The following is a 26,875-nucleotide window of genomic DNA, read 5'->3' as shown; positions in this document are numbered from 1 at the left end:
TAGCTTAACAAAGCCATTAAGATACAGGAAATTAGTTGTAGGAGACCCTCCCAGTTGTCAAAAGTCATGGCTAATTAGCCCATTACGTTGCCTAATTGCCTCTGAATAAATTATCTGCCATGCTAATCAATATTTACCAATGTTCTAAAAGTCCTGGGCACAGTGACTGATGTACAGTCTTATAAAAATATTAAAAATGTTAGTAGCAGTACTAGTCATATTAGAATACTTACTGCAACACTATTCTTATTTTTCTAACCCCAGAAAACCCATTTCATAGCTTTTAGAGATTTGCATTATTTCTAATGCTGTCCTTAAATTGGCATGTGATTCACACTTGTGCCTTTCAAAAAGTAAAAGTGCATACGTATGTACATATATACATATGATATATATGGTGAGTTTTTATATATTTATGTGTATGATTTATGTGTATAAGTACATAGGTGAAGGTGAGCACATATTTTAATTATTAGCTGTGAGTAAAGTACAGTTGGCAAATCTATATAATGTATTATTATTAAAATAATGTGATAATATGGTAAAAGTACAAGAGACAAACTTGTGAAACTCATTAAATGCTCCCTTTGCATGATGTAGAGGACCTGGAGAGGATGCAGAATAGTAAAGAGGTAGAAGCAAGCTACAGGGAGGCTCCTAGAATCAGACTTTGTTCTAATGGTCATGGCGACTTCCCCATTGGGCGACTTTGTGCACATTGCTTAAACATCTGCTCTCAATGCAGTTACCTCACCTCTGTGATGGGGATTAATAATGCTTGTCACCTGGTGAGGATGCTAGGAGGACTGGACGTGCTTGCATCAAACAGCTGATAGCATCATGCCTAACATACACTCAGTGTTTGCTCACTGCGCTCATACAATTAGTGTTTTCATAATAAATTGTAGGCAGAATTCCTAAACCCGTGGACTGTGGAGGCTGAAAAGTGACTTAAAGGGTTAATATAAAAAGACAATGTCAGTTTCTCCTTAACCTTTCTTTGGTGTATAACAGTGTAGGCCTTAGGAGAAACTTGAAACTCCAGAGGGTTGTTCAGACACAGGGAAGGGTGCCAGGGATCCCGGGATCTGTGAAAGTCTTTACTGTCTCTTGTGATGGAGGAGTGAGTACTGTTTATGGGGATGTCTAATCTGTCAGTGTGAATACTCTCATGGAGTTTCTTCCATCATTAGAATTCGTGAATTCTCCATTCTGTGTTCAGTTGTTCTATTTCAGTTTCTGCCAAAGCTAGACTTCGATTCTTATTGCATCTGTGATTAATTGGAGGAGAAACAATAAAGTTTTCATTCTCCAGATCTGTCTGAAAACCCCCTTCCTCTGGGTTTTCATTTTGTAACATAGTTACTCTTAAAATAGGAACAAGGGGCCAAGTGGATTTAGGATTCACCAGTGCTGCCTGCACTGGTAGTTTGCATGTCCTCCCAGGCAGCGGAAGCATTGCTAGCGACCGTGCACATAGAGAGGCTCTTCCTTCACTTTAAAATGTCTCCACCCTGGCTTCTGTTGTTTTCATTTATTTGTGTAGTTTATTGAATAGATACCTATTGAGCCTACCAAGTGCCAAGTATGATGCTGGACAGTGAAGATCGAAGAAGAATGAACACAAACAGTACTTTAAGAGTTTTCTTTCTAGCAGGAAGTCATGAAACAGACAATTACGGTTTAAAATGATCTGGACTGCCACAAAGTTAATGGGAGCGAAGTAGAGTTCTGATTCTGCCTAGGGTTGTCAGGGAAGGCTGCACAGAGAGGAGAGGTTTGAGCTGGAAATGAGAATGCCAGGGGGAGGGGAGGAAGCAAGAGAAAGTGGAGCGTTTTCCAGGCTGAGAAAGCATCACGATGCAGTGAGCCAGGGGGACTTGTGCTGGGTCGTGCAAGGAATACACTCTGCACACGACTTATGTATCCTTAAGGAGTTCAGATCGTATTTTTGTAGGGAATGGGAATCATCAAACATTTTGGAGCTCAAAATGACACAATCAGATTTGTGCTTTAGAAAAGTCACTCTCCTAGTCACATAAAAGCCCAATGAAGGGAGCAGGCAGCTGACTCAGCAAGACCAGGAAGAGGCCGTGCTGTTGGACAGGCATAGTTTCCTGCTCGTAAGCATTTGCAGTGGAGATGGAGAAGGAAGGGTTCATTGAAGGTCTAGGTAGACAAGAGAATCAATCTGCAGGTTTGGGGTGGATTAGGAAAGCTGGAAAAGGCTGGGATGACTCCCAGATCTGAGATATAAACAGGTGGATAATAGTGCCATACATCAATGTAGAGCATAAAAGAGAAAATAGATTTTGGTAACAAGATGATGATGAATTTTTTTTTTTAATTTTATTTAATGAGCATAAATTTCAAAAGTACAGCTTTTGGATTACAATAGCTTCCCCCCCGCCATACCTTCCCTCCCACCCACAACACTCCCCTCTCCCACTCCCTCTCCCCTTCCATTCACAAAGATGATGATGAATTAAATTTGGGGCATATGAAAGCACCAAGTAAGGTGCAGTTAAGGAGAGAGGTCTAGGACAAAGATGTTAAATCTGGGAGACAGGTATGGGATTCAGTGGTATTGGGTTGTACAAGCTACAGGTGTGAATGGAAGAGCTGCAGAGGCCGTGGGAAAGCTTGCACTTCAGACTTGTTTTGCAGCTCGTTACCTGAGCTAAATATGTTAGGGGAGGATAGAGGCCGAAAACAAGGGGCAAGGATGGAGAGAAAAGGTTATGAAATTGTTTATGTAAATACAACAAATCTGTTTCTTGTTTCGTGTTGGTCTGTGGGAAAACAACAGCATAAAAATATGCCCATCTACTTTTGGATTTGCTACTTCTGCAGAGAAACTTGTTCTGGTAAAACCAGAGGCATAACAAGGGTTAAAGAAGCACAGAGTAGGGACTGGCATTGTGGCATGGTGGGTAGAGCCACTGCTGTGCTGCGCACTGCTTGTGCCGCTGGCATCCCATATGCCACATTAAAATTTTTGAGCATTGATGTGATGCTACAAGGAGAAAATTCCACAACAAAAACTTCACTTCATGCCCCAAATTATTTAAAATTTTGTGTAAAATTACTCTCGGGATGTGTATATAAGGTATATATGAAACATAAATGAGTTTAATGTTTAGGCTCCCCTTCCCAAGATGTGTGTATATATATATATACATATGTATGTATTTTTTTTCAAAATCTGTAAACTGATTGTTAAATGGATTTTTAATTGATAAATTTATCATCATTTTGGTATCCATTATTACCTATTTAATAGATTTATTGAAATAGATTATTTTTGTAAAATATATAAATGTTTTCCTTGTTTCCAAATTTACTTGTGTCTAGAACTTAACTCATGAATAGTCTGCTGTCTTTATATATAAAAAAATGATCATTGATCTTTTCCCTACCTCTCCAGTTACCTTTATCACATGTGATCTTCCTTTTCTTAAATCACCTATGCTTTTAGGAAAGACTGGATTTTATTTAAATCTGTTAAAGTTTCTCTACCTGTATGATGGTAATGGTCTAAAAGTTGTTTTTAAATAAAATATCTCTTTGCTAATCTCAAAAAAAAAATCTGAAAAATCTGAAATCTGAAACACTTCTGGTTCCAAGCATTTTGGGTAAAAGGTATTCAGGCTGCACCACATTTTTTAAAAAGGCAAATATGAAACTCAAGCTTACACTAGTACTGCGTGTGTTTTGAGTACATTCTCTTCCCAACTGCTCCTTCACTGTAGTGCCATGGGCGTCAGGGCATTTGGCCCTGGCTTTCTTCTGGCAGGTGGTTGGTTCCATTCTTCTTGCTAATGATCAGTTTAGGACACAGCATGTACACGATTCTGATGTGTGAGGGGAAATTCTCTTGGGGTCTCAGAGAAAACTTTTTTTTTTCTTTTTAAACAGTAAAAAGAGATTCAAGTGGAGCTGAAATTCTGGCACAGCAGTGGATACTGGTTTAAGTCCCAGCTGCTTCACTTCCATCCAGCTCCATCCTAGTGTACCTGGGAAAGCAGCAGGAGATGGCCCAACTGCTTGGGCCCCTGCCACCTACCTAGGAGACCTGGATGGAGTTCCAGGTTCCTGGCTTTGTCCTGGCCCAGCCCTGGCTGTTCTGGTCATTTGGGGAGTGAATCAGTGGATGGAAGATTCCTCTGTCTCTCCCCCCTCTCTATTACAAATAAATCTTTAAAAAAAAATCCAGAGGGAAGAGAATGGGGATTTTTAACTGGGAATTATTGGCTACATGTGATCCTGGATGTTTCTGTCATCTTACTCATAGGAGACACTTATTGTCCACAAGCAGCTATGCTGCGTATGGGACCCTGGAAACGAGAGTGGTGATGGTCTTGTTGAGCCACTGAATTAACCAATCCCAGAAGGATATTACCATAAACATAGTGACTGTGGTTTAGACTTACTTTGAATGTCCCCAAAAGACTCACGTGTTAAAAGGCTGGGTCTCCAGTGTCATAACTCAGAAGAAGAGTGAAAACGTAACCCAAGTGTAGTATTTGGGAGAAGGGGCCTAGTAGAAGGTGTTTGGGTCCCAGGAGGCCTCCTCTCAGAGGGTAGCTCTCCCAAGGTGTCTGGTTGATCAAAGACGAGCATGCTGCTTGTGTCCCTGCATCCTGAATTGCCACAGAATCCATCCTCTGTGTGCTCTTTGCCACTGCAATCCTTTTGCGACACCTGTGGTCAAGCCAGTGGGGCCTACCTGAGCTTGGACTGTGATCCCCAAAACCATAAGCCAAAATAAACCTCCTTCTTTCATCAGTAGCCCATGGTAAGGTGTTCATTTATATCCATGAAAAGTCTACTTAATATAGTGAAATTTACTTATTAACCATTTCAGTCAAGAGATTTGTTGTTGTTTGTAGCTGAATGTGCCCTAACAGAAAGGCTTTCAGTTCTGAATTAAGACATGCAGTAACAAATGTAGACTCGATGTTTTGGATTTGTGAATATTTAAGTGACAGTTCTGACAGTTACCAAATGATGCTAGAAGCATCTGTAAACAGCCTAATCAGAATGGGAGCACAATGACAGAGTATATCAGAAAATGCCAGGCTAGTCATGGCAGGCCACAGCAGACGCTGAGACCTGACAAAGCAGCCTTGGGGTAACAGAACCCCATTTAGTATAAGTTAATTTTATTTTCAGTAACTGAAGGATTCCGTTTCATTCTTCCTCATCCCTTTAAGCCTTTTAGATAAAAACAAGCAGTAATGTATTGAGTAATTAACCTTCTATTTGAAGCTTGACATGTCAGGAAAGGTGACAGACTGTTGTCTTGCCCTAGGTCACACAGTGAACCACTTTCAGAGCTAAATATAGACCCAAGAATATTCCATGTGAAGAATGATTAAGACCTTTGAAGAACCTCTAATAAATTAGAAATTCTCAAACAAAATTTTTTGTTGTTCACCCTGTTAAATTACAAGCCAAATCTACTCATTAGGTCTTACTGGTGTTTCTGAAATCTGTTTTTCTTCCTGTGAAGATGTTGCCGTTTCTTCATAAAGGGTGTAGACAATGAGAGATTAAAGCACTTGAATGAGAAAGCAGCCATATTTGATAATCGAAATACTGCCCAGCAGATTAAATGTAATTTTTGCTTTTCCTTAGTTTTTCCAAAAAAGGTTTTAACACCCAGACATTTGTCCTTGAGTAAGTAACTTGTGTTGGTTTTTGTGATTTCATTGCAATATCTGAAAAGGACACACTGTGGAAAGCAGCCTTTAGTAAGAATAACTCAGTAATTTAGAGATTCCAAACTAAAATTACTGGTTCTTGTTCTCTTGCAACTACATTGCCTTAATAAAACTACCAAATGGGATTGATGAGTGGGAACTTTGGGCTCCCTCTTGCTCCCTCAAGATCAGGGCTGCGAATGTGGGGCTCCTCCCCCATTTGGTCCTGGCTCTCTCACCCACACTGTCTGTGCTCCTCGACTCAAGGGTTAACTTCAGTCCCAGAGCTTGTGTGATTGTCGTATCATACATGGCACCTGTTTGATGAAAAGATGCGCTGTCAACGAGAGCTGTCCAGACATACGCTGGAACCTGGCAGTCTGCCTTGCAGCTGCCTACCTCCTATTATTACCTGTCCACTGAACAGGGAAGTAAATTCTCCTCTCTGACTTATTTCTCAATTAAGGAAAAGGCTTTGACTGGGTACATTGTTTTTTTATATATATATATATATATATAGAAAGCTTTTATTTAACAAATATAAATTTTGTAAGTACAACTTTTGGATTATAGCAGTTCTTCCTCCCATACCTGCCTTCCTACCCCCAGACCAAACCACCTTCTACCCCTCTCCCATCCCATTATTCATTAAGATTCATTTTTAATTATCTGTTTATACAGAAGATCAACTCTATACTAAGTAAAAATTTAAATAGTTTGCACCCACACAGACACACAAAATATAAAGTACTGTTTGAAGACTAGTTTTACCTTTAATGCTCATAGTACAACTCATTAAGGACAGAGGTTCTACATAGGGAGCAAGTGCACAGTGACTGCTGTTGTTGATTTAACAATTGACACTCTTTTATGATGTCAGTGATCACCCGAGGCTCTTGTCATGAGCTGCTAAAGCTACGGAACTCAAACTCCGACCTTATTTAGACAGAGCCATAGTCAAAGTGGAGGTTCTTTCTTCCCTTCAGAGAAAAGTTGGGTACATTGTTTAAAGTTGGGCCACACTCACAGAAAAGAGCTGACTAAATAGTAACTGTGAAGGATGTCTTTGAAAATCAGCACAAAACAAATCTATCAGCAGAGGTTGAGGAATGACAATCAGGGATTGATAAAAAGTGAGGACTTCTTTTGTAGTTCCAGTTACCTACATGTCTCTTCCTCTTTCTTAAATGCACATATGTAGTCTGTGGTGTGCTAAGTCTTTCTCCTTTGTGTTTTATAAGGGGGTAAAAACCCCCACATTGTCTTTCCAGTTACATAGAAATTGTATAGCACATGGTAATTTCAAATACCAATACTGTAACTTTTATTTTTAGGGAAAAACAAAAGCACTGCAAAGAGAAGTAAAACGTGTGTTGAAAGTACTACTAAGATAGGAGTAATGACAAAAAAATTAATGTTCTTGGCTCACAAATTTCACAGTCTGGGATTTAAAATTGGACTTTTAACAGTGAGAGGTACAGAGCCCCCCACCCCTGCAGTTATAGTTTTTAGCTTCTTTCCCTTACATAGAGCCTTGTGAGGACAGATTTCATCTATCAGTGTTTCAGGATGCGGTTCTAGAACCTTTCCTTTTGGTTACAGAATGACTATAAAGATGCAGCAGTGGTTCTACAGGGGAGGAGCAGTAGATCTATGTGGGCAGTAGATCTGTGCTTATTGTGAACTAATTATTGAGAGAGCTGGGTTTTTGTTTTACAAGAACATGGAGTAACAGAACATGAGTACAGTATTGGGTATGTCCATTCAGCTTACTTCAGGTCCAGAACAGTTTTCTCTTGGTACCCTGATGTCAACACAAAAGCTAGGATATATTTCCAAGCATCCTACTTTATATAAATTGTCAATCACTTACATGATTGACAATGAACTTATGTTTTCATTGAAACTGCGATGTTTCTTGGATTACTAATTTCCTCAGATGTGTTATCTTCTGTGTTATGAAATTTTCCTGAAATACCTCTTTTGTGCTTAAAGCAGATCTCCTAACACATGGTTCCAGCATTTGGAGAGATAAAAGCTTTATCCCTCTCTATACTTTATGATTGAATGTTCCCTTTTCTCTCCATTCTTTTGAATAAAGAGTCTTTTACCTTTTGTTTTCTTTCTCATGTCTTTCCACCAGTTGTCAGACTCAAATTTCCTTTATTTAGTGAATTGGAAGTCTCACAAGAATTGGTAATTTGTACAGTTTTGTGGAGACTTTTTTAATTTCAAATAAAATTTTTCTGCAGGGTTGCTCAGAAACCCAAACAAACCTGTATTCAACTACAGATGTAAAAAGTTGCCGGCCCATGACACAGAGACTAAAGTTCATGGTCATGGTTAAGAATTATTTTTTGCCACTAGAGACTATAGTCAGCTGATATTTCATAGCAGATGCAGATAAGGTAGCTGGCACCATGCCCTATACTATGCTTTTTAGTTCTATCCCTGCCATTTCTAGCCATTATAATAAAAATTCAAACTACCCTAGCAGAAACAACTGTCCCAATCATGATTGGTCTGTAGCAGGCCTGAGAAAAAAGTAAGCATGAAAGGGTTATGGTTTTCAGTTAATAAAAGTGAAATCGGATATTTTCCTTATCAAGATTAACCCTGTTTCTTTGTAAAATCATCTAGTTATAGTAGATGTTTGTATACCACTGAAAGGAATGTAATTCCCTAATGAAAGTCTATTACCATCTTTGGGGATTACTTTTGAATGGTACATTCTGCTGTTTTTCCTGGAAGACAGTGCTTCCCAGGTCCTTTCTGGAATCTCTGTACTCCTGATTGAGTCAGCTTTCTATGGGTAGCAGGCCGCAGTGCTAACAGTGCACCTTAAAGGGATAGATCAGTATATCTTTTGTTTTGAAATAGGATCATATTCCTCCAGCAGTGTCAGTAAAAGGGTTTGATGGCAAAATGTGAGAAACTAAGGCAAGATTTTAAACATATTACCATAGAGCTTGATTAAATGACATTTTTCTATGCATTATGCTAAAATTGTAGTGTGCTATTACATAGTTGTCCCTCAGTATCCATGGGGATTGGTGCCAGGATTATCCACCCACCCTTGCAAAATCTGGGGATGCTCAAGTCCCTTATATATAATGGTGTACTATTTGTACTTATATACATCCACCCATATATCTAGAATCATCTCTAGATTACTAATGTTACCTAATACAATGTAAATATATATATAGTTATCTTACAGTATTATTTAGGGAATAATAACATAAAAAGTGTACATGTTCAGTACAGATGCAATTTTCCTCCAAATATCTTTTAAAACTTGATTTATTTATTAATTTGAAAGGCTGAGTGACAGAGATGAAGGAGGGAGAGGGAGAGAAAGAGGGATAGAGAGATCTTCCATTTGCTGGTTTGTCCTCCAAATACCTGCAACACTTGGAGCTGGGCCAGACTGAAGCCAAGAATCTAGAACTATGTCCAGGTTTCCCATGTGGCTGTACATGCACCACCATCCACTGCCTTCCCAGGTATAGTAGAAAGCTGGATTGGAAGCATAATAGCTGGGATTCTAACCAACACTTGGAGGGGATGCAGACATCTCAAGGTGGCAGCTTAACCTGTTTGGCCACAATATACGGCCTTCCCAGTTACTCTTGATCTGTGATTGGTTGAATCCATAGTTATGGAGGACCAGCTATATAAAGCTGTCAGCACACACAAACTGTGTTTAATAATTCAGTGCTTGGGCTGACGCTATGGCGTAACAGCTTAAGCCACCTCCTGTAGCACTGGCATCCCATATGGGCTCTGGTTTGAGTCCTGGCTGTCCCACTTCCCATCCAGCTCCCTGCTAATTTGCCTGGGAAGGCCACTGAAGATGGCGCAAGTGCTTGGGCCCCTGCACCCATCTGTGAGACCTGAAAAAAGCTTTGGGCTCCTAGCATTGGCCTGTCCCAGCCCCGGCAGTTGTGGCCATTTGGGGAGTGAGACAGTGGATGGGAGAGCTCATTTGCTGTCTGTCTCTCTCTCTAACTCTACTTTTGAAGTAAAATAAATAAATAAATCTTTTTTAAAAAAATGAGTGTTGGGGGCCGGCGCTGTAGCTCACTTGGTTAATCCTCCGCCTGTGGTGCCAGCATCTCATATTGGTGCCGGTTCTGGTCCCGGTTGCTCCTCTTCCAGTCCCGCTCTCTGCTGTGGCCTGAGAAGGCAGTGGAAGATGGCCCAAGTGCTTGAGCCCCTGCACCCGCATGGGATACCAGGAAGAAGCACTTGGCTTCTGGCTTCGGATTGGTGTAGCGGCCATTTGGGGAGTGAACCAATGGAAGGAAGACCTTTCTCTTTCTCTCTGTCTGTAACTTTACCTGCCAAATAAATAAATAAATAAAGCTGTGAATCAGACACTTAGGGTCTATAGAGCCAGACAAATTAGAGTTCAGATCCCATTATTAACATTATTCTCTGAGGGATTTTACCCAAGTTACTTTACTGTTTGTAAAGTGGGGACAGTGTTGGTCATGACCCCTTCCTCACAGAGCCATTGTAGGGATTAAATGTAAAGCACTTAAAAGTATCATTTTTAGTATCTAGTAAATGTTGGAAATTCCCATTTTGAATTTGTATTGTTTTCTAATCTTTTATTATGGTTAAATCACTTCTAGTGCTTATGGAAAAAAAAAGCCTCTAATATGGTACAGCTGCATCTCCTTAGATTGCAGGATTTCTTGGTAATTGTTCCTTGCTAATATTATATTCTATACTTTATGCTTACTTGCCCATTTTCAGAGGCAGTGCCAACAGGAAAGAATTAATGAAGTTGATGGAGTTCATTGTAAGAATGTTTCCCACAGGCTCTGCATTTCAGTGAGGGATCTTTTATTTGGAAGCCAAAAATGTGAGTGTTAACTCACGATGGCAGCTAGCAGGGTGGAAATCAGAAGAGAAGTAGGCAAGATTAGTTGCTGGGGCTAGTGAGATTGTGATGTATGAGTATACTTCCAGATTCGTGGAAAAACATGTCAAAGGTAACTTTATTTTGGTACAGACATTTTTGAAGTTCCTTCATAACTCCTTTTTTAATATACATTTTTCATGAACTTTATGTATGGATTTCAAATTTTATGCACCATAGTAAACTTACCTTTGAATTCCATTTTTCTTGAACTTTTAAAAATACCCTCATATGTAGATACCATGTCAGACAATCTGTGTGTTCCACCTGCAAAAACTGTCTACTTTGCAACAACAAACCAAAACTTTATCATGAATTTCCCTGATTTAAAGATGAAGATAGTTTCATAATGGTTAACATCTGGGATTCAAACTCATGTCTGCTGATTATGAAGTTTTTGTTTCTTTTCTACTTTAAATAATTAAAAAAATCCTTTCTGGAAGGCAGTTGTACCAGTTATATTAGAAGTCCAAAACAGTACATATTCTAAAATTTGTGATAGAACATGTGATACTTTATAGATTTAAAATGTTTTAAATTTATTTGATAGGCAAAGAGTCAGGAGGTAGGCAGAGAGGGATACAGACAGAGGTAGAACTCCCATCTACTAGTCACTCCCTAACTGCTCAGCGTGGCTGAGGCAGAAGCCAGGAGCCAAGAATGCAATCCAGGTCCCCCTTATGGGTGGCAGGAACTCAATTACTTGAGCCAGCACTGCTGTCTCCCAGGGTCTGCATTAGCAGGAAGCTGGAGGCAGAAGATGGAGTTTGGAACTGAACCCAGGATACTTGTATCGTTTTATGGGGTACAGTGTAATCGTTTGACACACCCACAGGGTATACCAGTCAAGCCAGGCAACCACCCTTTCATTCTTCTATCCTTTCATTCCTCTCCTCAAGCTCTTTCTATTGTATATAATTATGTATATATAATGATAATGAACCTTATTGTAACCTATGGCCACCCCACTGCACTGTGTAATGCTTGTTACTGCTGTCTGTTTTGGTACCTGTTGTCTGACCTCCCTCTACCCCCCTCTCTTACCCTCCTCAGCCTGTAATAGTCACTATTCCAGGTTCAGATCAACTATTTTAAACTTATACATATGAGGGAGAACATATGGTTTTGTCTTTCTGGCTTATTACTTAGCATAATGATCTCCATTTCCATCCATTTAGCAGTACATGTCAGGATTTTATTCCTTTCTTGGGGCTGAATAATACTCCATTGCATCTGTACCACACTGTCTGTATCTGCTCGTCTGTCGATGGACACCTAGGTAGACTCTATATCTTGGCTGTTGGTGAAAAGTGCCGCCGTGGTGAACAGGGGAGTGCAGCAGATTTTAACACTCACTGCACTAGGGTTGATGACTGGCAATGTCAGGGGTTACTCACTCCCTTCAATAAAGGGTCTTTACTGTAAACATTTCTTTCTTTTAACAAAGAAGTCATATGTAGGGTAATTGGTAACTGGTAATTATCAGATTCTTATTTCCTTTGCTATTTGATCACAAAATCATGTAATGTTCTGAAGAGGAACCTAGTATTTCAGCTGCTCTGTTTTTGGAGAGAGAAACCGAGAGCCCGGGGAAGACCCAGGGCTTGTCCAGTGTTTCCCAGATGCTGAGGGGCAGTGTTAGAGCCAGAAAGGACTTCACCCTGTGTCTCTCCTCCAGTGTTCAGTATATGTTCCAGCTTCTGATGTCATCTTTTTTAAGGATTATTGGCCACTTTTTTTGTTTCCTAATCTTAATATGGCTTATATGTTGCTTTTAGGACTGTTTAAATTCATATACAAAAATCTTATTTTATACTTCAAGACATATGCCTGTATCCACTCATGTTGAGGAATTTGAAAGGGAATAATTTAACAGTATAAAGTTGTTATTGATTTACAAGTTGGTAAGTTGTGAAGAAACAAATCTGATTATAAAACATACAATATTCACTTAATGATCGAATGTAGTAACCTCTTTGCATCAAGGCAAAACAAGCATTGATTTTAAATAGCTTGAAAAATTGAAAGTAATTTAAAGATAGGTAACATTTCAAATATCGGTTTTAATTACATGGGTAGACTTGCCAGTTTTATTTGATCAAATATTTTCCTTTTATTACATAGATCTTCATAGTATTTCTTATTTTGGGAAATTGGAGTACATGATCCACAGAAATAACTTACATTACTTGGCACATTCTAAAATACTCTTAAACTTGTACATCAAAAGGGAGGAGATGTACAATTTAGGACATGCTCAAGCTGACTTGCCCCAAATAGTGGAGTTAGAAATGTGCTAGGGGATTCCAATACAATCCCATCAAAGTGGCATGTACCAATGCCATCTCACTAGACCAAGTGATCAATTTCAGTTCACAATTGATCATACTGATAGGTCTAAGAGTCAAAGGGATCACATAAACAAGACTAGTGTCTGCTAATACTAACTGATAGAATAAAAAATGGAGAGAACAATTCAACATGGGAAGCGGGATAACAGCAGACTCATAGAATGGCAGATGTCCTAAACAGCACTCTGGCCTCAGAATCAGCCCTTAAGGCATTTGGATCTGTATGACGAGCCCATGAGAGTATTTTAGGCATGGAAAGCCAAGACACTCTGACAAAAACAACAACCACCACCAAACACTAAATGAAAGATCTCTGCAAGTGAGATCCCAGTGGAAAGAACAGGTCATCAAAGAAGGAGGTACCTTTCTCTGAAGGGAGGAGAGAACTTCCACTTTGACTATGACCTTGTCTAAATAAGATTGAAGTCGGCAAACTCAAAAGGCTTCCATAGCCTTGGAAACTCATGACAAGAGCCTAGGGAGATTGCTGATGCCATAAACAAGAGTGTCAAATTGTTAAGTCAACAACAGGAGTCACTGTGTACTTACTCCTCATGTAGGATCTCTGTCCTTAATGTGTTGTTCAATGTGAATTAATGCTATAAGTAGTACTGAAACAGTATTTTACACTTTGTGTTCTGTGTGGGTGCCAACTGACGAAATCTTTACTTAATATATGCTAAATTGATCTTCTGTATATAAAGATAATTGAAAATGAATCTTGATGTGAATGGAATGGAGAGGGAGCAGGAGGTGGGAGGGTTGTGAGTGGGAGGGAAGTTATGGGGGGGAAAACCATTATAATCCATAAACTGTACTTTGGAATTTTATATTTACTAAGTAAAAGTTAAAAAAAATTCTCCCTATTGAAAGTATACTCTGGTTCTTTTCCACTTCTTAATGGGAGCTTTAAAAAATGCAACACCCAGAATTTATAAAATTGACTTTTAGTCTTGCAAAGTGCATACTTGTTTTGTTTGAATGAGTGAGTGTGACTGTGGTTGTAGTGTGTTCAGAGCCATTTGGAGTTGACATCATCATCCAGTTCCCTCTCCGGTAAACAGGTGTGTGTGCACCTCCATAAAAAGTGGAGGAATAAAATAATTTAGCTGGAATTTCTGGTACCAAGAGCGATCTTTTATTCTTACACTGTCATAAAGCAAGATTTTGGACAATTACATGCAATTTACAAACTTCATGTCAGGAAGTTCAGAATCCATTGTGTCTAAAAATGGGTTGTTTTGCTGTGCCTGAATTTGCTCAATTAATTACCTTGTGGCTTCTTTGAAAAGAGATGCCGGTATCCCCGATGTTTTTCCTAGTGGTGCCTCTGGGCTTAAGGGATTTTCTAGGCTGCTGACATACTTGATGGTACAGTTTCAAAATTCATAGTGTGGATTCATGCTTTAGTAGGGGAACAAGGCAGCATTTTGAAAGCAGGTATTTACCTTTCAAAGACAGGCTGTCGAGTGCCAGTATCAGCTGACAGTGCCTGACCCCTGTTTCCCTGTCACTTCCATGGCCCGTGCACTTCGTTAGGTGGTAAAAGGTGCTTCACACAAGTTGTGCTTCCCGTGTTCTGCTGGCTTGGGTTCGCCGCAAAACCAAGCAACCAAAAATTCTGGCCAGAAAAGAAAGCTCTTCCTCTTTAAATAGCAGACAGAAAATAACGGGCTTTTCCTCCGATCTGAATTTCCATGTGTAATCGCAACATTCGTCCGTGGGAGAAAGGACTCTGTGTTACCTTCTCAAAGACGCACGCGGAGAGCGGCACAGTGCACGTGGCACGGCGGATCTGAGGCTGGAGCTCAGAGCTGTGAGAGAATCCGGCGAGCCTCGGGCCCCTTTTCCCACCGATCACCGGTCCCGGAGCACTTGCGTGCGGCTGGAGGACCGGGAGGCGGAGTCTTTTTTGGTCGCCGCGGCGAGCTCCCTTCTCCAGTCTCTCTCCTGGCTGTGCATTGGCTCCTGCAGCTCCCTGTGCTGCTCCTGGGAGAGGAACAGGCGGCGTGTGCTCGCAGATCGCGGTGCAGCTGCAGCTTTGCTTCGGGTGCCCTCGGAGAAGAGAACACCGGGAGAGAAAGCCAGCTCCAGTGCCATGGGCCAGCTCTGCTGCTTTCCTTTCTCGAGAGCGGAGGAGAAGATCTGTAAGTGTGCTGGGTCCTGTGCACAAGCCTCAGTGCTCGACTCTTTTCCACTATTTGGCGTGGTGCCTTCTTCGGGGTAGTTGTGGTTTTTCTAATGGAAATGATAGAATCATCAGCTGTGATTTCTAAGGCGCATTTCTTAAAAAGACTGGCAGGTGTGTAGTTATAAATTAACAGTCAAAGTACAGTGACTCAATAGGTAGGCGACTTTGAAAAGAGAATCCCGAGCACTCGTTTCTGATTTTCTCCTGGTGGCATTCTAGCAGCACATTTTTATCACACTATCTAGAGTCAGAGTTTAGTTCTGAGTTTATTTTTAAAATCCCTGCATTCAATTTGCTATGTAAAGCCAGGCTTCATCTTTCTTATCTGAAACAGGCAGATTTTCAGAGAATGCTCAACAGTAACACGTAGAGAAGGAAAGGCAGTTCCAGAAATTGCATACCTTACACACTTGCAGGTATTTTCGTGGGTCCTCAGGTGTAAATAAAAGATCTGTGATGCCTTCTGGACTCCAGCGGGATCCTCATTGACTATTGTAGAATGAATGTTAGGCAGATTCCACATCTGATTATGGCCTGAAAAGGGAACCTCAACTGGTGATATTTGCATTAAGATTACCCCCTCCCCCACCTTGCTGGCTTGTTATAGTTTAGCTTTGTTCAGTAAAATAACTGGCATTTTAACTTGTGTGCTGGATAGAATTTGCCTTTCATGAGTTGCCCCAGAATACTGAATTTTTACTTCCTTTTCATGAAAATGTTTCCAGTCATCCTTGCTGAGTTGGCGGCCACATTTCTGTCACATCAGTGCTTGATTCTAATTTAAGTAGCTCCATGGAATTCCATGATATCTGGTTCATTTACTCAGAGAGCCACATCTGGCTTATATTTCCTGCTACTGGTGCCTTGGGAAACTAGCCAGGGCAGGTTTCAATACATTAATACCCATCCTATACCCTGTCTCTTGGGAAGTAAATTGTATTACCCAAGAAGTCTTTGGGGAATGCTTGGGCATAAGCGTTAGAAGACTTTGGAGCATGTGATTGTTAACACAGCTCAATAAACTGCGCTCTAAATTTTACTCGAGAAATGATAGAGAACAGTATGGTCTTACAACCCGACATGACCTCACAAGAGAGTCATTCACTGGCTAACAGGGAGCATTTGGCATTCATTTGGAAGCTCCGAACTTCTCAGGTGCTTGTCAGAAAGATTTATGTGTAGTTCCTGCAGATTTTGGTTGATTCGTTCATTTCTTGGGGAACCTCCCTATCTGAAAAGGCTTGGCAGGGAGAAGTGCCCAGGGAGAGTGAATTGTTCCTCTCCCTTCTCCACCTCCTGGTCCACTGCTTCTGATTTCACCTTGGAGACCTCTCCCTCAGTTCTGCTTCTCTTCCTCCCTTGCCTATAAGCAATTTTCTTGGCTGCCTCTGGAGAAGTCAAGTTTCTCTTCAGTGATGAATTTGCTCCTTTCTGTCTTTCTTATCTAGGGCTATTGGGGAGCAAAGTCTTGCTTCCTCATATTGATTGACAGCAAGTGGTGTAGACTGCTTTTTTGTTTTCACTTTCTCAAATTCTAGACTTCCAAAAGAGAAAATGAAGACAAGACAGAGTCTAAAGCAGAATCCTCCCACAGAAGCACAAATGGTAGTTAGAATCAGTGCCTTTGTGTTCTGTGCTCAAACTCCTCTGCTGACCCCTGGTCTTTTCTCCCTATGTTCTTCTATCTTTGATTTTTCAGTATTTTGCTGTTTTTCTCCTCCTAGTTTGGTCCACACTGTTCACACACCATCTGTGCACATGTGCATGCACACACACACATTTTATACTGTGTAGAGCTGTTGGCTGATGCTGTGTTTAATTTCTCTGCTACAGGATGGCTTGAAGAGAAGCTTCTATGTCAGTCCATTGTATTCTGCTGGTAATATATGCTTAGGATTACTTATAAAGGGGCATTTTAGACAGTAGCAGGGAAGGGAAGTCATTGTCCCACACACCTCAGGAAGCATGTAAATTAGCAGCTACTTGGAGGTGTCCAGTCCATAAGTTGTGTTGATGACCAGTGAAAGAATCCACAGCAGACATTGAAGAGGGCCCACCATTTTTCTGGTGTTGTTGCTGGGTTGTGCAGTAGCCTCCTGGGTCTTCCTTATCTTTGTGTCCCCAGCTACGGAGTAGCTGTGTTCACTTGCTCCAGGCCATGTACTCTGTGAGCTGCTACCAGGGGCAGAGCACAGAAAGGTAACAACAGGCCATGCCCTGCTGATTCTGCTGTAAAGGGTGGTGGGCCTGGACTGTTTCTTGCAAGGGGAGCTCAAAGAATGGAGAATTTAATTGGTTTTTGGTGAAAGTTAAAATGTGTGGGTATCATTCTTAAAACACAGGTGAGGTGGAAGGCTCATCCCCTGCCGTCCTCCAGAGGTACAGCCAGGATGTCTACAGATGGCCGAGTGGTAAGAGCCAAGGGACACTTGCTGTCTTACCCTCCTTCTGCCCTCTGGTGGTGGTGGTAGATAGAATGAATTTTAATCTAACTGATTTCTAAGCAATATAGAGTTCATCTACTGATCGCAGACAAAATGATCTTTTAATCAATTGTTGGTGCATGGGCCCTACTTTGTGTAGAAAGGTAACTGGATGCAAAGCCAGAGAGCTCGATAATGGGGTGACCAGTCAAATACAGCAGAGCTCATCATGGTCGATTTACCAGGCAATGCGGCAAAATACAGTGAGATCCTTTTTTTTTTTTTTTTTTAAGGTTTATTTCTTTTAATGTATTTGAAAGTCGGGGTTATGGGAGGAGAATGAGCATATGTATGTACACTTTTCCATCTGCTAGTTTACGTCCTCAAATACCCGCAACAGCCAGGGCTGGGCGGGGCTGAAGCCAGGAGCTCAGAACTCAATCCAAGTCTCCCACAAGGGTGGCAGGGACCCAAGTACTTGAGCCCTCATCTTCTGCCTCCTGGGGTGTACATTAGTAGAAAGCTGGATCAGAAATCTGGGACTTGATCCCAGGCACTCTGATACAGGATATGGGCATCCAAAGTAGCAGCTTAACCCGCTGTGCCAGAATGCCTGTTCCATCCCTTTTTGTTTGCATCCCAGCAGGTGAATGGTTTTCTAAACTACACTTTTTTTGACCACAGCAAATAGAATAGAGTAACAGTAAATACATGGTTCCTGGAAGATTGTACTCTTACCTATTGCTACACAGAAACATGCTGAGCTTTAAAAATTGCCATAAATATTGAAGGATTGACACATACTGTAGGAATTCCCCAGTATAGTTTTTGCTAAACTGATTTCTCAAATAAGCAAAATCAGAGCTGACTGAAAGGGATGCCCATGAACAGAAATGTTCTTGCACAGGCATAGTGACCATTGTGGTTTATCTCACTAAATAACCCTGCAAAGAAAATTTAATAACCAGATATCTCTGTAACTAATTAGAAAATGTTTGTTGCTGTTTCCAAATGCAGATTTTCCCATTTTGAAGTCATTGTTTTCATACAGAGCTAGTGAATGCCCAAAGATGAGCCAAACTCCTTCATGAGATAGTCAGTCTCCTGTCACTACAAGTATTTTTTTTTTAATTTGTTTATTTGAAAGGCAGAGAGAGAGAGTGTGTGTGTGTGTGTGTGTGTGTGAGGGGAGCAGGAGACTTTTCATTCTCTGGTTTACTCTCTAAATGCCCCCAACAACCAAGGATGGGCCAGGTCAAATTTAAGAGCTCAGAACTCAATCTGAATCTCCCACGTGGGTGGCAGGGACCCAGCTACTTCACTCATTACCTGTTGCCTCCCAGGGTACGTGTTAGCAAGATGCTGGAATTGGAAGTGTAGCTGAGACTTGAACACAGGAACTCCAGTATTTGACACAAGCATCCCAAGTGGCATCTAAATAGCCAGGCCAAACTACCACCCCCATTACAAGTGTTCAAATATAGGGAATCCCCACCTAGGATGTTGTAAGAATGAGCCCACTAGTCATTAGGTACATAGACAGTTCAGTTACTTTCTAGTGTTGATATTCTGTGATGCTGAAAATAAAATATTAGTGTAAGTCTGTGTAGGAAAAGATAGATGTTTTAATTTTATACTTAGGCTGGCGCCGTGGCTCACTTGGCTAATCTCTGCCTGTAGTGCCAGCACCCCGGGTTCTAGTCCTGGTTGGGGCGCCAGATTCTGTCCCAGATTCTCTTCCAGTCCAGCTCTCTGCTGTGGCCCGGGAGGGCAGTGGAGGATGGCCCAGGTCCTTGGGCCTTGCACCCACATAGGATACCAGGAGGAAGCACCTGGCTCCTGGCTTTGGATCAGTGCAGCGTGTTGGCTGTAGCGGCCATTTGAGGGGTGAACCAACGGAAAAGGAAGACCTTTCTCTTTGTCTGTCTCTCTCACTGTCTAACTCTTCCTGTCAAAAAAAATGTTACAATACAGTCATTTTGGGTGGGTGAATTACTAAGATCACTTACAAAATTCATTTCATAAATTAAGTCAACTCTCAAGGTCATTTCTCATGATGAGGAATTTGATGGTGCTCTGTCAATATGTAAGTTGGATATGCAAGGTGAGTTTCATTTCTGGTGAATACTATAATCACCAACCTTACCAACAGAGTTGCACTTTTTCAGTTACCATCAGGAAGTCTACATGTAGATTTTCTAAGTCTTCAGAAGGCTTTCTAAAGCTATAGACTTTTGCTTGGCTTTTTTCCTTTGCATGAAAGATATGCTGACTTTGTGGTTATCTTTGATGTATCTGCTTTGTGTTTTCACATGGATTTTAAGCACCCTGTTCTCAGGACCCATTGCCATATACCTCTCTAAGCCGTACTCTATTAGTTTCTTACCCAGAGAAGGCACATTCTGAATACCTGGCAGTGAGCAGAGTGACACATCTATCCTGTTAAGTCATGACTTTGAGAGAACAGGAGTATGCATGAGCCTATTAGAGAACAGAATTTGGAATGAGTGGTTCATATTAGAAGCATAAAGAGCCTTGCAGCAGAGAAACATTTGAACAGGTCTCACTTTGGCCTGGGACCCAAAGACAGTGGACAGGGAGCGTCCTGTTGGTGGACAGTAACATCAGTTTTCCTTCTTGGCCAGTATAAAGGCACTTGCACACAGGGTCACAGCAGCACATCAGTTCTTTTTTTCTTTTTAAAGATTTATATATTTATTTGAAAGTCAGAGTTACACACACAGAGAGAGAAGAAAGAGGCAGAGAGAGAGAGACAGAGAGAGAGAGAGAGAGAGGTCTTCCATCCGCTGGTTCACTACTCAGTTGGCCGCAATGGCTGAAGCTGCACTGATCAGGAGCCAGGAGCTTCCTCTGGATCTCTCATAAGGATGCAGGGGCCCAAGGACTTGGGCCATCCTCTACTGCTTTCCCAGGCCATAGCAGAAAGCTGGATCAGAAGTGGAACACCTAGGTCTTGAACTGGTGCCCATATGGCTCCTGCAGTGCCAGCTTTACCTGCTAGGCCACAGAGTCGGCCCTGCACACCAGTTCTGCTGCTGCCTGATGAGGACACAGCCCGTGGCTTGGTGTGCAGTGCTTCCTGTGCAGAGAGCACAGGCCTGGGAGCATGGAGACCTGGGTGACAAACCCCACTCTGCTACTATCATCCAGGCTGGTTCTGGGTAAGCTTCTATCCCTTTTTTTTTTTTTTTTTTTTTTTGCCAGGCAGAGTTATACAGAGAGAGAGTTATAGACAGTGAGAGAGACAGAGAAAGGTCTTCCTTCCGTTGGTTCACCCCCCAAATGGCTGCTACAGCCGGCGCGCTGCGCTGATCCGAAGTTAGGAGCCGGTGCTTCCTCCTGGTCTCCCATGCAGGTGCAGGGCCCAAGCACTTGGATCATCCTCCACTGCCTTTCCAGGCCACAGCAGAGAGCTGGACTGGAAGAGGAGCAACGGGGACAGAATCCGGTGCCCAGACCGGGACTAGAACCCAGGGTGCCGGCGCCGCAGGTGGAGGATTAGCCTAGTGAGCCGCAGTGCTGGCCTTCTATCCCTCTTTGGGCCTTAATTCCTGAGAGTCAAGGAACGTGGATTCAATTATGATTTTGAAATTTTTCATTCTCCTGCCTCTCCTCCTTTTGCTCCTTAGAACTAAAGGTTTAGGGAATAGAAGAATGAGTTATGTGGATGTGATGCATTTCTTTACATTGCTTCCTCTTCCTTCTCCTGGTCTGTCTCCTTCCCTTGCTCTCCCCCACTTTTTAAATTATCAAATGCTTCCGGTGTGCCAGGTACTATGTTGGGATTAGCTTCACCATACCCCTGGGCTGTGCCATCTAATGGGGAGTCGTTGAAAGCCGAAGTCCTTCAGGAACTCCCTGGAGCCAGGAGCTGACAGGAGGCTGGGATCTCAGGCAGCTCAGTGACTGAAGCAGAGAAGCCATTGGTAGTGCATGTAACCCGAGACTGCACTTCTCATAAGGTCCCTATGGGTGATACTGTGGTGGCAGTTGTAAACCATTTAGCCATGGACACTGAAGAGCAGTTTTCTCTTCTTAGACAATGTGTACCCATGAGATTTCTTTCCAAATGAAGAAACATTAGAGCAAATGCCAGTATTTAGGATTCTTATCTTACCACCCTGGCTTCTTCTGTTAATTCATGGGCCATGTGGTTACTGTCCTTACTTTTGTTGTTGTTCTCACAGTTTCCTAGAATTGACCTGGGTTCCACCATCAAATGCTGACTGATTTTCACTGGGTAGAACAAGGTTGTAGAACTGTTCCCATCCCCTGGTAGAGCCACTGGGGAGTCATTGCCAGGTGCTCAGTCCTCTAGCCATGGGAAGTAACCTATCCTGTATCTTTCCTGGGAGCCGAGTTAAAAAAGGAGCAAGGAGTCCGATGCACATGAGGATTTGGGTTAACCAAAAAAGGCTTTTCATCCTTACTCCTTCCCAAGGCATTTGATTAAGAATGTCTTACTAAGAACAAGTTAGCCCAAGTGCTCTTAGGAAGTATTTGTAGTGAAATAATAAATTAAGAAACAGTAATGACAGCCCCCAAACAATCTAATGGAGGAGTTTCAGGCATTAGACTCAGGCTAGTAAGATTCTTTGAGGACATCTGGTAAATTACTTCCTGTAGATATTTGCCTTCTTTTTAATTTTGGCCACACTTAATATGCAGGTCCTTGACAGACTTACGACACCCAAAGGAAGAAATGTGAAAGAGCCTTAAAACTCTGTCGTGTGGTAGAAAAACCGAGGGTTGGGGAAATGGCCGATGCTGTGCTGGGCGTATCATTGATTCAGTAAATATATAATTTCTCTGCAACAAGTAAAGAGTGGTAATTGCATAGCCATAGCCATAGTCAGAGTGAGCTTGGCAGGACTGTGGCTTATTTACAACATACCCGAAGGAGGGAACAAATGGGACTTAGGTCTTCAGACCTTGAATTGTTTTGTAGACTGCAGCATTGATCAACACAGCATCCTTTCCTTTCCTTCGGGGGCTTGTAGTCCCTCCACCTCGTTTTGGGCTCCTATCAGAATGCCTCACTTCTTTCTCTAGGAGAGACACATGGTCCAATCGAAGTCAACCACAGTCTTCCTTTTGGGGTGTGAGCAGAAACAATGCAAGCAGAAGCCTGCTTGTTGGTGGGAGTGCTGGGGAGTCCTGTGCGTGAAGCCAGTGCAGTAGAGAGCGAGCCTCTGAGAGGAGCGGGAAATTTTGAGCCAGTCCTGATAAGTGTTTGAGTGTCTGCGATCAGCCACGCTCAGGACCTTCTCCACTGCATGAAGCAATAAATCCTTCCCTTTTCTTTTGGTTAAACTTGCTTGAGTTAAATTTTTGTCAACTGCAACCAATGGCTTTATATAAGTAGAAAAAAAACCTCATTTCTGCCAAACTGACTCCTAAGGTGACTTTGAATACATAATTAAAACACTCTTATTTGTTGCAGAGGAATTATATTTATTATATGCCAAGCTCCGGTGTATGTTCTGGAATGAATATTATCAAGCCTAGCAAAGAGGCTAAAGCTCTCTGAGTTCTTCTGAACCTTCATGTTCCATTGTAGTTGCAGTGAAATTTGGCCCAATCAAGAGCTGCTGTGAGAGTAGTTGAGTTCACTTCAGTTAATATTGTTGAAGCCAGCATATTGGGAATCTCTGAGCCAGGTGTCTGGAAGGTACAATGATGAGTAACACATGGTCTCTCTTGTTGGCTTTTCTTTAAGAAAAAAAAAAAAGAAAAGAAAAAATTTTTTTGACATGACTGTTGAAATCTGTTTGGATCCCAAGGTTTATTATCCTCTGAGCAGAAAAAGCCAAAATACAGGCTCTTAATGTTTTCAGGCTATGAAGCCAAGCCACACCCCTATCTGCCAGGGAAGATACAGGGCTAAGTTGGTAAATTACCACCCACATTGGAGGCTACCTTGAGTTCCTATCTCAGGCAGAGTTTACGACTTGACAAGAGCAAACACAGTTTCTGCCACAAACATTTTGGCAAATAAAGGGCACATAACAGGCACTGATTATGTCAGAGTTACAAATTAACAGACCTTGGAACCTATTGAAGCATTTGTTTCAGTTGCATAGTAAAGCTCTTTGCCCTTAGCAAATAGTCATAGACAAACCCTGAACTGTATGATGAAAATATAAGGTAATTGCAGCTTTACCTTAAATTCTGTGCTAACCAGATGTAAATGTTCATTTTATTAAAGGCTGAATTAAAGTCATGTAAGGCTTATAATTTCCTGTTTCTATACATTGCACCAAAACCTTATGCAAATTAGTCAGGGACATTTATTAAAAGAAGATGTATATACTGGAAAATTATAAAAAATTTTAAAAAATTATAAGGCTGTTCTGTATCAGGGAGAAAATGACATGCAAATGAGATACTTGGAGTAGATGGAGGGCGCTCACGCGGCCTGTAGGGAGAGGGAAGAAGGAGTCTGAGGAAAAGGGTGTTCCACTTGTGACTGCGCCCTTCCCCCACCTCGCCTCTGATTAAGTGGTCAGATAGTTGTTGGCATTTGCCTCGTGAATTACATCAGGCTTTAATTTGGTATCTTACGTCCGACTGTTAGAGCAAAAATAAAAATCACATTTTCTCAGCATTTTAAATGTTCAGCTAAAGTGAGTCATAAAGTGCATCCTCTTCAGGGTTTTGATTGATGGTTCCAGTAGCTAATAAACTGACAAGCAGATGATTTGTGAATCTGAGACTTTCCACTAGGTCTGTCATAGTCAGACCATATTGAGAGCTCTGCTCACAAGCAGAAATGTTTCCTGAGGGAGGCCCACCTGGTGAGGAACCTGGAAAGCACATCACATCACCAGAGGAAGGCCACATGACTCAGGCTGCCGAGCGCGCATGAGCGAAGGCGAAGACTGCGCTGTCTGGAATGATTTAGAGGGTTCTTTAAGGTGGAAGGGAGAGAAGAAGGGGGACATAAGGACAGGGGGTATTAGTTTTCACGGAGCGCATTTTGGTGGTCTTCGAAGTCAGATGATAAAAAATACATTAAACCTGTAATGTTTTAATTATGTTTGCAATAAGGCTTGTTTTAAAAGGGAACAGAACTGAAATGCATTCCTAAAACATGGAAGTTATCCTGGTCAGATTTTGCATTAATACTTCATAATACATTACCTGAAAGGGTATCTCTAAAAATATATATATGTATTTTACACATATATGTATGTATATGTGTATTTTTTTTTTTTGACAGGCAGAGTGGACAGTGAGAGAGAGACAGAGAGAAAGGTCTTCCTTTTGCCGTTGGTTCACCCTCCAATGGCCGTCGCGGCACCACGCTGATCCGATGGCAGGAGCCAGGTACTTATCCTGGTCTCCCATGGGGTGCAGGGCCCAAGTACTTGGGCCATCCTCCACTGCACTCCCTGGCCACAGCAGAGGGCTGGCCTGGAAGAGGAGCAACTGGGACAGAATCCGGCGCCCTGACCGGGACTAGAACCCTGTGTGCTGGTGCCGCAAGGTGGAGGATTAGCCTGTTGAGCCGCGGCGCCGGCTGTCTAGGTACATTATTGAACCATCTATGCACCTCATAAATTTTGATTTTTCCCCCCTGTCTTTCTCAATATTGTTTTTGTGATAACATTTTAAATTTACATGTCAGGGGATTGATACTCTACTAAATAATGAATTCAACAAATAAAAAGTAAATAGACTATAATTGAGCATATAGGCCAGGTGTATAAACAAAATTGAACTGAAGGCCAGTGCTGCGGCTCACTAGGCTAATCCTCCGCCTTGCGGCACCGGCACACTGGGTTCTAGTCCCGGTCGGGGCGCCGGATTCTGTCCCGGTTGCCCCTCTTCCAGGCCAGCTCTCTGCTGTGGCCAGGGAGTGCAGTGGAGGATGGCCCAGGTCCTTGGGCCCTGCACCCCATGGGAGACCAGGATAAGTACCTGGCTCCCGGCTTCAGATCAGAGTGATGCGCCGGCCACAGTGCGCCGGCTGCGGCAGCCATTGGAGGGTGAACCAATGGCAAAGGAAGACCTTTCTCTCTGTATCTCTCTCTCACTATCCACTCTGCCTGTCAAAAAAAAAAAAAAAAAAAAAAAAAAAAGATGTTCAGCTCACTCATATAAATTAAATTTTCAAATAGTCACAAAATCATATAAAACTATAGTGGTATGTAATTCTTAAAAATTTGACATTTTTTTAATTCCTGCATAAAGTGAAATTTATAGCACTAAATGCCTGTATTTGACATTAAGAGTGATCTACAGCCAATTATGTAATGTTCCTCCTTGGAAACCAGAGATAAAAGAATAAATTGAACATAAAAAAATACAGGGTAGGATATAATAAAAATTAGCACAGAAATCAATAGAATTTAAACCAGGGAAACAATTGAGAAAATCAATGAAACCAAAATCTTGTTCTTAAAAGACATCAATAACATTAACAAACCTTTAGCTAGTCTAACTAGGAAAAAAGACAAAAGGTATAAATTACCAACTTTAGAAATGAAAGATATGTTATAACTACCAATTCTATGTATTTTTAAAGATTTCTTATATATATATATATATCACTGGATGTAACTTCTTATGTATACTACTGGGTATATCCTCAAAGGTATAATTTTTAGTGGGACTTCATCTAAATTAGAGTTTGACAAAGATTTAAAACAAAGTTTGATTGATGCTTTATTTGCAAGAAAACTGGCATAGGTTTTCTTTTAATTTGAAAAAAAAAAAAAAAAGATTTATTTTACTTATTTGAAAGCCAGAGTTAGAGATAAGGGGAGACAAAGAATCTTCCAATCACTGGTTCACTCCCAAAATATCCAGAGGTGGGTCAGACTGAAGCCAGGAGCCAAGAGCTTCTTCCGGTCTCCCACATGGGTGCAGGGGCTCAAGCACTTTAACATCTTCTGCTGCTTTCCTGGGTGCATTAGCAGGGAGCTGGATCAGAAGTAGAGCATCTGGGACTCAAACCATATCCCATATGCAACGCTGGTGTTGTAGGTGGTGGCTTTACCTGCTGTGCAACGATGATGGTCCTTCTTTTCTTTTTTTAAACAACTGGCAGTTGGTATGAGTGAGCCCTATAGATAATAAGCTAAGATCTATCCTAGTGTGTGATTGGCTTTGTCTAAAAAAATGCTAAGTATGGTACAGTAATTCAGATGAGTTGTTAGATGTTTCCAAGAAAACCTTCACTCATCAGGTAGCAAACTTAAAAAGAATAAACTTAAAAATGAATTAACCAACAGTTTATAAACATTTTA

The 26,875-nt window shown here is 41.5% G+C and overlaps 1 protein-coding gene and 1 long non-coding RNA gene across 5 annotated transcripts in view; one reads left to right on the top strand and one right to left on the bottom strand.

The window, feature by feature from the left end:
• AKAP7 (A-kinase anchoring protein 7) overlaps window positions 1–26,875 on the top strand; it is a 163,351-nt gene that overhangs the window by 117,209 nt on the left and 19,267 nt on the right. For 2 of the 4 annotated variants that reach the window (XM_070073554.1, XM_051855332.2), the window contains exon 8: window positions 17,520–17,588. The exons of the other annotated variants lie outside the window; for them this stretch is intronic. In XM_070073554.1, coding sequence (XP_069929655.1) covers window positions 17,520–17,588 — 69 coding nt within the window. The remainder of the gene's footprint in view (window positions 1–17,519; window positions 17,589–26,875) is intronic. 4 annotated transcript variants of the gene reach the window in all.
• LOC138849588 (uncharacterized) lies at window positions 14,102–15,707 on the bottom strand. The gene is made up of 2 exons (XR_011388525.1): window positions 15,579–15,707; window positions 14,102–15,224 (listed from the first exon to the last, which is right to left on the bottom strand). It is a non-coding gene; the product is annotated as an uncharacterized lncRNA (long non-coding RNA).

This window comes from Oryctolagus cuniculus, chromosome 5 (genome assembly GCF_964237555.1).
Source record: "Oryctolagus cuniculus chromosome 5, mOryCun1.1, whole genome shotgun sequence".
In the NCBI taxonomy this organism is placed as follows: domain Eukaryota; kingdom Metazoa; phylum Chordata; class Mammalia; order Lagomorpha; family Leporidae; genus Oryctolagus; species Oryctolagus cuniculus.
This window is presented reverse-complemented; position numbering and strand designations above follow the sequence as displayed.